Raw genomic sequence first — 14,154 nt, forward strand, 5'->3', positions numbered from 1 at the left:
GTCCTCTCAGGGCGGCCGGGCTTATGGGTACCCTGTCGGCTGCGGGAAGGGTCGGGCATACGGCGCTGGGGGTCGACCGGCTGAGGGGGTTGGGGGGGGGGGGGGTTACTGCGTGGCGGCGGGGGTAGGGAGGGTAACCAGATGATTGTGAGTATGTGTGTGTGTGAGTGCATGGGTAGGACGGACCTGGGGGCTGGCTCGCTGGGACCCTCTGGGGCTTTCCCTCCCCATCACAGAGAGGGGAGGGCACTGAGAGGGTTGGGGAGGGGGGCTCAGATATTATGGCGGGGGGGGGCTGTAGTGCCTAGGGTTTTAGGGTTATGGGGGGTGGTTGTGGGTGCGTGGCGATCCCTGGGTTTGCTAAGGTTGCGTGCCTGGGCTGGCTTGCGGAGACGGGGCGCCGGTCGGGTGGTGGCCGGCTCATGGGTTCTGGGGGCCCTGGCTTCGTCCCTGGCCTTTGTCTCGGTGTCCGGCGCCCGGTGGCCCCCATGGCTGCCGCCTGGTACGGCTAAGCGCTCCTGTCTTGTGGCCTGGGGGCCGGACACTGGGTTCGCTTGTGCCTCTGGGCATTGGGGGGCCCCTGTAGGGGGGCCCTCTCTGTGCCTGGCTGGTGGGGTGGGCGGTCCCCTCCTCCTCCCCTCCCGGGCTGCCTGGGTCCGGATGCTGGGGGGCTCTCCTCCCCTCTCCTGGTCTGGCTGGTCTGGCTGGGTAGGATCTGGCTCCCTTTATGAACACACGGTTCACGTCGGCAGCATGCATGTATCTCCACCCCCACGTGCACGTGCACACTGCCACACTGCTCCCTGTCTGCTTCATCCCTCCTCCTTACCTACAGTGTATTGATGGACAGATTTTTTTCGCTCATCTTAGTGTCAGATTTTCACCTTTTATGTAACATTCGTCTTTCCAGCAGATCTGGTATAATTGTTACAGCTTAAATTAATAACTTAGTCAAATCAGTGCTTGTATCCCCCACTTTTTCACCTTTCTTCCTTTTACTCTCTTCCACCCTCCCCTCACATTCTTCCCCTCTCCCTCCCCACACACACTAAATGTAACAAATAAATAAAAAATAATACGACAAAAGGGGTTTATACAAATCTACACTATAGTTTCTCGAAGCTATATAACCTCTTTTTGTGATAGTAAAACATGTCCAACACAAAAAGCCTTCAGCTCTAATCTGTTTGCTCAGCTGTTGGACAGAACAAGTTAAAAAAAAAAAAAATATTGCAATGCTGTGAAAAGTGACTGTGCTGCTGCTGAAAGTGACTGTGTTGCTGCTGAAAGTGACTGCGCTGCTGCTGAAAGTGACTGCACTGCTGCTGAACGTGACTGCGATGCTGTAAAAAGTTATTGCAATGCTGTGAAAAGTGACTGTGCTGCTGCTGCTGCTGCTGAAAGTGACTGTGTTGCTGCTGAAAGTGACTGCGCTGCTGCTGAAAGTGACTGCACTGCTGCTAAAAGTGACTGCGATGCTGTTAAAAAGTTATTGCAATGCTGTGAAAAGTGACTGTGCTGCTGCTGAAAGTGACTATGCTGTAAAAATTTATTGCAATGCTCTGAAAAGTGACTGCGCTGCTGCTGAAAGTGACTGCGCTGCTGCTGAAAGTGACTGTGCTGCTGCTGAAAGTAACATTGATGCTGCTGAAAGTGACTATGCTGTAAAAAGTTATTGCAATGCTCTGAAAAGTGACTGCGCTGCTGCTGAAAGTGACTGTGCTGCTGCTGAAAGTGACTGCGCTGCTGCTGAAAGTGACTGCGATGCTGTAAAAAGTTATTGCAATGCTGTGAAAATTGAATGTGCTGCTGCTGAAAGTGACTATGCTGTAAAAAGTTATTGCAATGCTGTGAAAAGTGACTGCACTGCTGCTGAAAGTGACTGTGCTGCTGCTTAAAGTGACTGTGCTGCTGCTGAAAGTTACTATGCTGTAAAACATTGCAGTGCTGTGTAAAGTGACTGCGCTGCTGCTGAAAGTGACTGTGCTGCTCCTTAAAGTGACTGTGCTGCTGCTGAAAGTTACTATGCTGTAAAACATTGCAGTGCTGTGAAAAGTGACTGCAATGCTGCTGAAAGTGACTATGCTGTAAAAGATTATTGCAATGCTGTGAAAATTGACTGTGCTGCTGCTGAAAGTGACTGTGGTGCTACATCCCTTTTTTCACATGAAAATACCCTAAATCTTTCGATGAGGTCATTTGGCTCCAGCCTTTTCTGAATCTTGAAGTCCTGCTTTGTTCCAGTTTTCTGCACAAACCTGCTGATCATTATTCAGACTAAATCTGCTGCTGTACGTCACAACAGACTTTAGATCGCTTCTGCCTGCAGCTCACACCTTCTGGATTATTCTGAACAAAAGAAACTGTGACATGTTAAACCCTGAAGTCCAGGCTGTGGTTTGGAGTTGAACTTTTGGGAAAAACGTCAAGGTTTGGCGTAAATGTGACTCAAAGTCATGCCCAAGAACTTCACTGCTGCCCTATAAAAGTCTTGGAAATCTGAGAGCGGTTTGGAAAACGTTCTCAGTCTTGGATCATGTGATCCAATGCCAGCTTTGTAGTTCGCCATCTCAGGGCGAGGGCCTTCAGGACAGAGCAGCTGATGAAACCTCAGTGTGTGAAACCCTTCTCTAAATGTCTGCAGTTCTGTAAAGTCAGGAGGAAGAGGAGCAAAAAGAAAATGTTCATTAGAAATCCAAATTTAAGCTGAAACAGTGGAGAACGTGTCCAAACTTTAAAACTAGCCAATCATCTGTTAGATGAACCAAGAAGAAGATCCAGCTTCAAACTGATATGACACGCATTGATTAAATCCTTTCATTTTAGGTATAACGTGTGTGTGTGTGTGTGTGTGTTTTTTTTTGTGTGTGTGGGTGTGTGTGTGTCCAACAGCATCTTCCTCTTCTTCTCCTCTTTCTTTCTGTCAGACTCAGTTCACTAAAGCCCTTTCAGAAGAACACGGCTCGGCGTGATCACCCACACATGTGGAAGTGTCCTCCAGCGTGGGGGGGGGGGGCAGGGCGGCGTGTTTCTTGCAGATAGGCAGGAGAGAGAGGGGGGGGTCTTTTTTAAATTAGCTGCAGAGAGGAAGCAGGAACATTCAAAACGTCACCCAGAGTTTAGTCGTTCTGTTTCTCTGGGGCGGGAAGACCTGATGTGCAGTTTGAAGCTGGAGGGATGAGAATGATGGCTCTTCTAGCGAAGTGGACTTGTTTATGTTGGTCACCATGACAACCGGGGGAGTTGATATGGTGACGAGTCCAGATAGTCAGAGGAATGACCAAAATTTGGCCTTTTTGAATTAAACAACAACTTTAGTAAGGAGTGATACAAATGTTCACTAAATGCTTTGGAGGAAGCCATATTTTCAACATTCTATTTGTTTGTGCTGCTTCTGAAAGAAATGATTCTTTAAAAAAAATCATTTATGTTTAGAATACCTTTAAATGAACATATTTGGTGCTCTATCATTGTGTATTAATAGTTTGTCCACATCCCAGTTTTACCTGAACTTTTTTGTTTGTTTTAATTTTGTTTTTTAAATGGAAAACTGTCGGAGCACCGAAACAGACAGCTCTGTCGCCATCTAGTGGCCATAAACGGTACTAATTTACTCAAAACTTAGAACATTTCTGTTGATTTTGGACAAGAACAGATGACATCAGTTTATTTGTTTGCTCTGAATCTTCCATTTAATGTATTTTCTTTTCTTTCTCTCAGGCTCTCTTACAGTTGTTAGATTCTAAATCTGTCATTAAAAATGAGCAGAATTATCCGCTTTGAGTCATTTTATTGGCTGACAGGTTTTTGGTGGAGTTTTTTTTTTTCTGTGTGTCATTTAGAAAACACATCTTTAGCTAAGTTATTTTTTTGTGTTTGTAACATCTGAATATTTATGGTTTACATTTAAGTTTTGACAGTAAATAGGCAAAGATGAAGCTTATTACAATACTGATTTAAAGGCACTGAAGTAGAATGTACTGAAGGAAAGTTTTTAACACTTAATCAGTTTTAAAATATATTTTTTATTAGGATTAATATATGAATACTGTTTCCTTCAGCTTCTTTCTGCAGTGTAGTAGATCAGTGAGGCCTTTCCTGTGATTATGGGTCTGCAGCTCATGGAGACGCTGCAGCAAACGCATGACGGCAGGCAACACATCTAGCCGTCACTCTTGCTGCTCCTCTTCTTCTTCTTCTTGGGTTTCTTGCAGGAGTTTGCCTCTGATGAAGCAGCTGGAGCAGCCTTGTCTTCAGAGGACGGAGCACACTCCTCCGCTGCCGGCGCCGAGTCACCTGACCCACGTTGCTGCGGAGCTTTGTCCTCTTCTGGGAGCGCTGCTTTGACTTCTGTCTCCGTGGTTGATGGTTCTGGTTCTGGATGGGCCATGGCGGTTTCTGGTTCTTGATGGGCCATGGCGGTTTCTGGTTCTGGTACGGTTGAAGGAGTCAGCTGGATCTCCTTCTGGGTTTCTTCGATGGTTTGTTGCACATCTTCAAACCCAGTCGGCATCTGAACATCTGGACGGGGATCAGTCTGCGTTGGTGGGGAGCTGGTTTCCTCAGATTCTGGAGGTTCTGATGATTTCTCCTCAAATGGACCCGTCTGGGAAAGTTTGAATTCTGTTTTTTTGTCTTCAGCCTCTTTGGGTGCGGACTCCAGGCTTTCTTGAACCTGAGTTTCCGTTTTAAGATGGATAAATGCAGAAGCAACTTGGCCTTCCTGATCCAACTCCTCCCTCTCCTTCTCGTCTTCTGGCTCGGCCAACAGGGAAGCAGCAAAGTCCTTCAGCTTGGCTTGCTCCTCTCTGAGACGGACCATGTTCTGGGTCAGGACTTGGTCCTCCTCCTGAAGCTCCTGGAGCTCCTGGAGCTCCTCGGGAGCCACGAGGACGGCTTCGTTAGCAACGTTGTTTGGCTCAACAAGCTCAGCGAGCTTTGATGGAAGGCTGGCGTTGGACTGGCAAACTTCCTTGATCTTGTCGTAGAGGACCTTCCTCTCGTCTTGGAGGGCCCGGCAGAGCGTCTCCAGCTTCTGGATCTTCAGGACAAAAAGCTCGTACTCCTGTCCTTTCTCCTTTCTCTGGAGGGATTGGTAATTTAAAAAAAAAAACATATAACCAACAGGTTCACCGTAACTTTGACCAAAATGTGTGTAGAATCTAAAACATAAGCATGAAAGATGCATTTTTGATGTTAAAATCCTGAAGTAAAGACGCTAAAAATAAAAATAAATACAAATTCCTAGCTAAAACAATACAATGACATCCAACTTAGCAGCTTGAGTCAAACAGTCCAATACTGCTACGGAAAAGCTAATGGAGCTGAAAAGCTGCATTTCAGAAAAAAACATCGGCCTGCTACGTCACATACTACAGTGATGGCTAAAAATGTAGAACACAAAACGCTTCATGGCCTTAAAAAGAGCAGAAGTGGGGAAAAAAAGAACAAAACAAAAAGAATGTATAAAACTGCAGAATTTCATCCAAAACGCTGCGTTTATGTTAAAGTTTGATAGATGAGAAAAAGCTTTAAAAATTTTACCAAAAAGTTTTTGCTTTGAATTATTAATCAAACAAATCTTTTTTGACTCATTTGAAAGTGTTTTTTGTCCCAAAAGTGCGTCAAACCTCTTCAATCATGTCGGTCAGCGTCTTGTTGCAGTTTTCAAACCGGTTCTTCCACAGGTTCGACTCTTTCTCCAGCTTCTTCATTTTATCCGACATCTGGAAAGAACAGAAACAAAAGCGTCCACAATCCTTCGACACACTGAAGAAGTAAGGCCAATGCTACTATTGTGTGAACCTTTTGACCTTTCATGGAAAAATCAGAAAAAACTTTAAGGTGGGTGCAGGTGAGACTGGACAGACGTGTGAAAGGTGTCTGAGTGTTTTCAACCAACGTTTTCCATTTCCTTTTTGAAGCGGACGTAGATTTCATTGCTCTTGGCCAGCGTTTCCTGAAACTCATCAAACTTCTCCCCGTAGAGCTTCAGCTGTAAACACACAGAAGACAAAGTGAGGAAGAGGAGGATCCACGGCTGGATGAATCCTGGAAGATCTGCACAAACCTTTAGACGTTAACCTCACAGCAGAAAACAAAACCTTTTATTAAGGGGGGTTTATCAAGAAAACTGATGGAAGTCGGGAAATGTGGGTTAAAATGTCATGTTTTACCAGAGGGGAAGATGAATAAAGGTTTGGGTCAGCAGATGGCGCTATAGGCAGTATTATGAGGGGATTTGGCAGCAGAGTTTGGTTATGGAGTAAGTTCTGGTTGATGGAACAAAAGCTGCTGGGATGTTAAACGTTGCCTGTCATTTCCTAGTGCACTTTATAGCAGAAGGCGCAAAAGAAAAATAAATAAATAAATAAAAATACATTTAACAAAAACAGAAACAGGACAAGGCCTGAAAAATGACGGAATCACAAACTGCAGTAGATCAGCATCAGTTTGTGCAGCTCTGCTGGAGTTCTAATGACGTCCTGTGATGCTCCTAAAGCCTAAAACACAAGTGTGCGTGAAGAACAGAAGGAGGCGCGTCACAGTGCGCCTGGAGAAGCTCTTGAAGCTTTAGTGTGCCACCTGTCCCCTGTGTCAGTGAGTATTCACCTGTGCCTGCATGACAGTCCCCTGCTCTCTGAGTGTCTGAGCCTGCAGCTTCCACTCAGCAGCCTGAACCAGTAACTGGTTAGAAGAGAGCAGACAGAGACGCGTTACAGACGAGTCTTTACCTTCTTCTTCATGGCCAGCTCCTGCTCCTTCATAGCGAAGCATTTCTTTGTTTTGTCAATAGCCTCCCTAAGCAGCTACAAAGACAACACATAATCAATCTGCATGGCCTTTACACCGCATGAATGCAGCCTGCAGGCTGACGGGCAAATCCTAACTCTGTGAGGAGAAAAAGCTGCAGTAAAATAATACATTTAGATATCACAGCTTATTAACTGAGCTTCAGCCAGAATGAATGATTACTGCTTCTCTTATTCAGGTGTCGGACTCACGTATTCCTTCTCCCTCTTGTGTTTCTCCTCCGCCTCAGCCAGCAGAGCATTGGTCTGCTGCAGTTTAGCTTCTGTCAGTTGGTGCTGCAGGTCTCTGTGCTTGTTGATCTTCTCCAAACTCTGCATGAAAGCAAAGAAACAGACAGCTGCTGAAATGATTGATGCTTGCCAGCTGGTGTTGAAGGCGGCAGGACCAGGATCTTTACGTTTTCATGAGCAGAAACCTAAAATCAGCTTCAACAGAAGGACTGTGAGTTGTGTTGGGAGGTCAAACGGGCTGTAATTCCTGGGAACTTTGAAAAGTCATCTTAAATTATTACCAAATATCCGTTTGAAGTTTAACTGCTGCCCCCTCCTGATTTGCTGAATGGTTTAACAGAATCTCTTGAAGCTGAACAATACTCCTCCTCTATGATTTCCTCCTAAAGGACAACGTTTTTGCATCCTCAACAGCCAGGACTGCAACTCCCTTAGACTGCCTGTACTTGTCAGCTACCTCATGACTTTTTACAGACCTTCTTCACTATAAAAGCATACATTAGTTCTGGTGACCACCACTGGGTTTGGGCATTGCCACCACCACAGGCACCAGAGACCTTGAGGCCACAGCTCTGACCAGTCATGGAGACAATAGAGGGGTAGACCGTGGTCCACTCAAGCTCAATGTCCTCAGGCTATCTCTGTACCCGTTTGAAGTTCCCTTTGAAACAGGAGCTGAAGACCCTCCTTAAAGAGGGCTTAACCAGATCTTCCTTCACAGTACATGAGTCTACCTAGTCTTTCTGGCTTTCTACCTGCCAGCAGATCTAACTCACCACCAGGTAGTGATCAGTGGACGGCTCTGACCCTCTCTTTACTCAAGTGTCAAAGACACATCGCCTGGAGAACCAAAAAGTTGACCAAAGTCATTGACCTCCTGCCTTGGGTGTCCTATTGCTCCGTGCACTGATGAAGACCTTAGGCTTAAACGTGGTGTTTGCTATGGACAAACCCTGACAAGGACAACAGTCCAAAACTAATACACTGTTGGGATTCAGATCAGGAAGGCCATTCCTTGCAATCATGTCCCTCCAGGTGCCACAGACGTTTCCCACGTGGGCATTTAAGTCCCCAAAGAGGACAGTGGAGTCCCCCATTGGGGGTTTTCGTGTACATCTCCAAGAGAAAAGGAGGCCGGGTACTCCGAAGTGGTATTCAGCCTGTGGACCAAAACCACAGAGACCTATTCCCTGCCTGAAGGCAACTCTCTCATGCAACACTTGTCGGTTGGGCTGGGGTCTCATGAGTAAGCCCTCCAGTCTGCTGGTCTTATTGACATATTTTCTCCATATTTCTCATATTTGCCTACCTCCTCCCGCCGCTCGCACTGGTTCATGAGGCTCTCCAGTTTGTCGGACAGATTTGCATTTTCTTGGCACAGCTTATCGTTGCGAGCGCTGTGTTGCTCAATCTGAGCCTGGATCTCTGTTAGCATGTCCTGGAAGTGGGAGGTGATCTCGCTCCTCTTCCTCTCATCCTCCCTGCAGCGCTGTAGAGCTTCCTCCTACAGAGACAAAAATCACCGTTTGAAGCCATTTTTTCTCACCCTTTAATATGAAATCACCACTTAACCCTTAAACTTTATGACAGCAGAAACAGCTTTTGGTCTTTGTTTTGCTTTGGACGTTTTAACTAACTTTCCTGTTCTAACACCACCTGCTGGTGACTTGATGAACTGACTTTTGTTTTTAAAGCAGCCTCAACCAGGAAGAACAGTTGTTTACTTTCTGGAATTATTCCCCTCCACAATGATCTCTGGATCCAGGAAACATTTTATTTTAAGTAGGACCAAAAAAAAGTGAGTTCATTTAACTATTTTATTTCTTTTTAATATTTAAAATGTTACCGTCTGGACACAGGCTGTGCTTTCTGTCAATCACCTGTTGGCTGGAAACACTTGCTTTCCTTTTTCCATCTGTATCCTCTCAGTTAAAAATCATTTGACCTTATTTCAATCTCTGCTTTTGGCCCTCCTGACGTACCCTCAGCACGCACTGGTGTGCCTGAAGCTCCTTGCAAAGCGTCTCCAGCTTGCTGCGAGCGGCGGCGCTGCAACGATGCTCGGCCTGCAGCTGCTGCCGCTCCCCCAGCAGGACCGACAGGGTGCGCTGCAACGCGTTCAGTCTCTGGTCATCACGGCGGTGTGCTGCTGCCTGAAAACACACAGGACTGTTACAAATGAAGATAGGTTGATAGTGGGCAAGAATAATAAGATATAGGTCACCATTTCAGCATATTTCCTGAATAGTTCCTCTTGTTTCTTCTCAGGACACATGTTGTTCAGACTCTGCTTTAAAACAAAGACCTCTGCAGGAAACAAAAACAACCTTTGAAAAATCATCTGCAACCATCAGAAGGATCTGTAAGGTATCTCAATCATGGCTGTTTTATACATATGCAGTATGCATTCAAAAGACATGGATGCATAGAGGTCTATTGCACATTTGGACCTTGGCGGATGACTTTTCCACCACAGAAATACATCGTAAAATCTATTTGAAATCTACATCTTCATCATGAGACGTCTGCTGATGGTGCAGCGGTAGGGCCGTTGACCTCTGACCGAATGATATCAGGTTCAGTTTCTGCCTTGGGCAAAATACGAATCCCACATTGCTCCTGGTGGTGATTATGGGTTGGTGCCAGTGTTAGGCAGTGGGTGTCTATGGGTGACTATGACTGTAAAGCACTTTGGGCCTGCATGCAAGTATACGCTATTTACCATTTACCGAGTACAAAGAGGTTGAAATGTGTAATGGTACAAATGGTATTTTGTCCTCACAATATAAATAAGCGATTTAAAGTATTGCTGAAACCCTTGTGGTTTCCTCACGTGATTGACCCAAAGAAAAAGTCCCTCTGAAAGTGAAACCTTAATTTACATTTAAATTAGATCAACTAGTTACATTTGCATGAAGTCCCAATCCCTAATGCAATAATATCTCATGTCATAGTAGATACTGGCTTACATGTTTTTAATTAAATAGCATAAAAAGAACAATTTAGCTGGTTTCAAACTTTCAACAATGCAATGAAAGACAGTTTTTGTGAAGACGAATAAGATCCACAATGATAAAGGACAGTCTGATGGCGTCTAAAAACAGGAGCCATTTTAGGGAAAGTGACTGTTCAAAGTCTACCAGTTCAAGTTTTTATATATTCATCAGAGGTTGCTGGTTCCTGTTTCTGTTGTTATTTATCTGCATATTTTTATGATAGGGTATTTTTATGTTTAACATGTCCTTAGTTGGATTTTGATTTTTAAGATTTTTACCGTTCTGACTCTTGTAAAGCTTTGTTCTTTTCAAACAGGAAGTGGCACATAAACGTTGGATTGTTGTTTCAATGCAAGTTCTGAGAGCTTTTAAACCCCCCAGTAGATTTCAGTAGAAAAAGTTTTGCAGTTTCTTATAATGTAGAGTTTTGGGACTATCAATTTTACGGCGAAAACAAATCTCAAAACTAATTTTAAAACTGTATTATCTGTTTACCAGTGACGTGCAGTCAGGAGAGGCAGGTGAGGCACAGCCTCACCTGTCATTATGGGAAGAAAAGAGAAAAAATAAATTAAATTATTATATTTAATCAGTAATTTGTGCTTTGCAGTCAGACGGTACTGCTGTCTCTCTGTATGTCGGTTCAATCACTTGTACTATATGAGCTGAGTTTACATAATTTAGCAGATGTATATGATGTACAGTGTTTGTTTTTATAAATAACTGTATGTGAGGGACGTGTTTTTTGTGCTGAGCGCTGAACGCCGGCGAAAAAGCCGCCGGGTGAGGCCAGACATTCTCGTGCCTCATTTTAGGGGGCGCCGGTGAGCCCTGAGATTATGACGCTAAAAAACAATAGAATAAGTGATAGCAAGCGGCAAGTCATTTTCTTCAGAAGGAGCGGCGTATGGACTTTATTTACAAGTAAAGGTAAGACGATAATAATGTTTGTGCTTTTTTCTATGCTGCAGTTTGTATAGGGAAAAAAACATGTTGAAATGATATTTTAAACAAAACACGTTAACTGTTGTCAATCAAATAAGTTACTCAGTATGGTTCATATGTTTGTAATTCTGACTGATGACGTCAGTGCCTCACCAGCCATTAACCTCACCGCACGTCACTGCTGTTTACATAGGACTCTAATAAATGCCTGCAGTTATCCAAAGATTAGATGGCTGTAAGTAGATGTGTAGAAGACCTCTATATGCAGATATCTTTCAGAACACTGTTGGTAGACTTCCAGCAGAACAACAAAGTAGAGTTGATGTCTAGTAGAATCTTCAGTAGCATCACTAGTATCTGCTTGTGGTACCTGAATCCACGGCTGCTGCAAAGTCCCCCTTTCCGTCCTCCTTCATCTTTTCAATCTCAGCCTCCACAGCACTCCGCTACGTCCAGAAACACAAAACCAGTTTCAATCCAAACATTCAAACTGCAAACACCGTTCCGAGTGATCCGAGCTCTGCAGGCCGAATATGACTCACCTGGGTTTCGGCGAGGCCGGCTGCAGAGCCGTGTGTTCGGATGATGTCATCCAGCCGCCGGCTGAACTCCTCCATCTGACGAAAGGAGTCCGAGAAGGAAGAGTAGGTGCACGCTGCTTCCTCACCCTGAGACTTCACCAGTTCCAGGGAGGAGTCCAGTTGTGGGGCCACCAACACCTTGGCTGCTTTTGCCTCCATCCACACAGTTACTGATGCACAGAATTTATGAAGATATTAATGTCTGAGAGAAGGTATGTTCCACATTTGGAGAACTCTCATTGCATTAAGCTGTCATCTCCCAACAGTTTTGGTCTGTGATGAATGTTGTAAAATGGAAACTCAAAAAATAAGAGTTTTTGAGGCTTTGTTGTTCGTCTCAGGTTGTGTCCGTATTCCTTCCCCACTTACTGTATAGTGTGTTCGCCATTTAGTAGTTCTGTCAGAATCTACAATTCCAAAATTCAGTGCCCTAGAAACTTCCCAGAAGTCTTTGCGAAAAACCAGTGTGGATCGATGCTCTCCAGATCAGCAAATATAGACCACAATACATTGTGTCTGAACATTTTTTGCCAAAAAAAAGGATTTTTTAAATTATAAATAAACCATCAACGTTCTTATCTTCAGAGGTCAGTGGATTCATAAATAATCAGAGCAAAACGCTCATATCAATTAGATTTTTACTTCGTGAAATCGAGGACGTCGTATCCAACGTTTAAAAACAAAAAAGTGGTGAGCATGGTGTCCAAATTACTTTTAAACTCCAGGACACTATATAGTTTTTTAGTAGTTAGGGGTTAGGGCAGGAATTTGGACACAACCTCAGACATTTTAAAACACTTTATTCAAAGTATCCTGTGAACCGTTGTGGATAAAGTGCTTTATAAAGTGTTATAAAGTGCCTGTTATACGCTGACATTTTTTATTTTATCCTCCAGTAAAAAGCTTTGACTGCCTTTGTGGCAGACAGAACCACAGAACCTCATCCTTCACCTGAAACATTTCATTTTGGAACCATCGTGGGCTTCTTTACTTGTTGTGACCCCGCTGACCTTCACAAGTCAATGCCACTGGCTCATTCCTATTTATAAAGCTACCCCGGGCTTACCCCCTTCGTATCTCTGCAGCTCTCCTTCCACAGAATAAACACCGTGTAAAAAAGAAACGTCTACCTGGGTTTCTGAAATCCGCTCCAACACTTCCTAGAACGTCCCCAAATAATCTCCTACAATGAAATTGAATTTCTTGACACTCTAAACTAATAAATTGATGAGATCGTTGTTCCTGCATGAGAGCATTCTGTCTATAATATTATTACTTGTAACACAGATTCTGCATCGTTGAGCTTCTTGAGCAGATTGCTCTTGAAGAAATCTGGATAAAACAACAGTTAAAGCTTTTATTCTGTCCAGCAGCTGCTTATCTGCTTAACTCTGTTGCAACATGACAGCTGTCCTGGTTATTGTACCCCCCCCCCCCAGTTAAAATTAGCCACAGCAACCTCACATCTACACACCAGCTAAACACACACCTGTTGTGTGGTCTGTACTGAAAATGATTAACGCTTCACACAAAAACACATACAGTGGATAAAAACTTGATTCTGTAAAATAACAAACATATATATGTATATATTTAAAGTTTAACCAATCCAACAACAGGATTGGTGCCAAAGTAGTAAAACTCCACCCACTTTTACCTTTTACAGCCCCTCCTCCAATTTTTCCCAAGTATCTTGAAGAACTTTACCTCAAATACTGACCGGCTGACTTTTATCACATTTTTCTTATGAACACAAAAACACTGTAGTAGTCCAGTATTCCAAATGACAGAAACTAGAAAAAGCTTTTGAAAAGTTAAGCTGTTTACGGACGACAGTCACGAGTTTCTATACATTTAAACTGACAACAGCAGAAACTCGAACCTATAGACTCTTACACAAGGGAGGAAAAAAAGGAGAAAAGCAGAAATAAACTTACCACAATCTGTGCTGCCAAGAGAGAGGGATCAGCGGAGAGAGCAGAGGAGGAGGAGGAGGAAGAGGAGGATCCCGCTGACAGGAGAAATGACAGCTGACCCCCCAAAATAACCCGACATGATCTCCTCAGGGCCACATGAGTGGACATTCCAACAGCCCCTCCCAAAGAAGTTTTTACCCTGTAAACATGTCAACAAGAATTTATTATAAACTTAAAACAAATGGTTTTAATCATATTTTTGTTGGTAAACGTGCCCACAATATTGACAACTTTGTTGTTTTTTTTATGACCTTTTCTGGTTGTGTGGAGTGTATTTAAAAGAAAAGGTATGCCAACAAATGAACCACTAACAAATATAAAGTCTTGTGTAATATTTCATGGACAGGGTTTTGTGAATTCTTTGCTAAAAAGCATAAAACAGAGAAAAAAGTTAAATGTATGTCTGAAACAAAAATAGAATTATAAGTGAAATGCTGCTGTGGAACTGAATTATCTCTGGTTGAAATCTTTTCTAAACAAGACCATTAAGAAAGCACTGATGCTAATTTTCTGACTTAAAAAAAAAACTTTGATTGTGGCCACTGGCAAAATACTTATTGATTAGTTCAGCGTAAAAGGTTTTTAAACTGATAGAAAAGGTGAATTAAAGCTT

The 14,154-nt window shown here is 43.6% G+C and overlaps 1 protein-coding gene across 2 annotated transcripts; it reads right to left on the reverse strand.

Annotated features, from left to right (window-relative positions):
- Positions 1-4,005: 4,005 nt before the first annotated feature.
- On the reverse strand, positions 4,006-13,624 carry LOC101156698 (beta-taxilin). Of its 2 annotated transcripts, XM_004083319.4 has the most exons (11): positions 13,503-13,624; positions 11,527-11,735; positions 11,355-11,430; positions 9,268-9,350; positions 9,026-9,196; positions 8,353-8,547; positions 7,005-7,124; positions 6,735-6,809; positions 5,903-5,995; positions 5,631-5,726; positions 4,006-5,083 (listed from the first exon to the last, which is right to left on the reverse strand). In XM_004083319.4, exons 2-11 carry the CDS (start codon positions 11,722-11,724, stop codon positions 4,163-4,165), a joined length of 2,028 nt encoding a protein of 675 aa, XP_004083367.1. In that variant the 5' UTR covers positions 11,725-11,735; positions 13,503-13,624; the 3' UTR covers positions 4,006-4,162. The 2 variants fall into 2 exon arrangements, with proteins under 2 accessions (XP_004083367.1, XP_020570101.1); XM_020714442.1 differs by lacking the exons at positions 6,735-6,809; positions 13,503-13,624 and adding an exon at positions 6,613-6,687.
- Between the last annotated feature and the right edge of the window lie 530 nt (positions 13,625-14,154).

This window comes from Oryzias latipes, chromosome 24 (assembly GCF_002234675.1).
Source record: "Oryzias latipes chromosome 24, ASM223467v1".
In the NCBI taxonomy this organism is placed as follows: Eukaryota; Metazoa; Chordata; class Actinopteri; order Beloniformes; family Adrianichthyidae; genus Oryzias; species Oryzias latipes.

Excerpts from the sequence above, each read along its gene's own strand:
- LOC101156698 (XM_004083319.4), bottom strand. The coding sequence starts at position 11,724 with ATGGAGGCAAAAGCAGCCAAGGTGTTGGTGGCCCCACAACTGGACTCC. Across the intron at positions 7,125-8,352 it reads AGTGCGAGCGGCGGGAGGAG|AGTTTGGAGAAGATCAACAA; the intron begins GTAGGCAAATAT and ends GCTTTCATGCAG. Across the intron at positions 5,727-5,902 it reads TCAAAAAGGAAATGGAAAAC|ATGTCGGATAAAATGAAGAA; the intron begins GTTGGTTGAAAA and ends TGTTCTTTCCAG.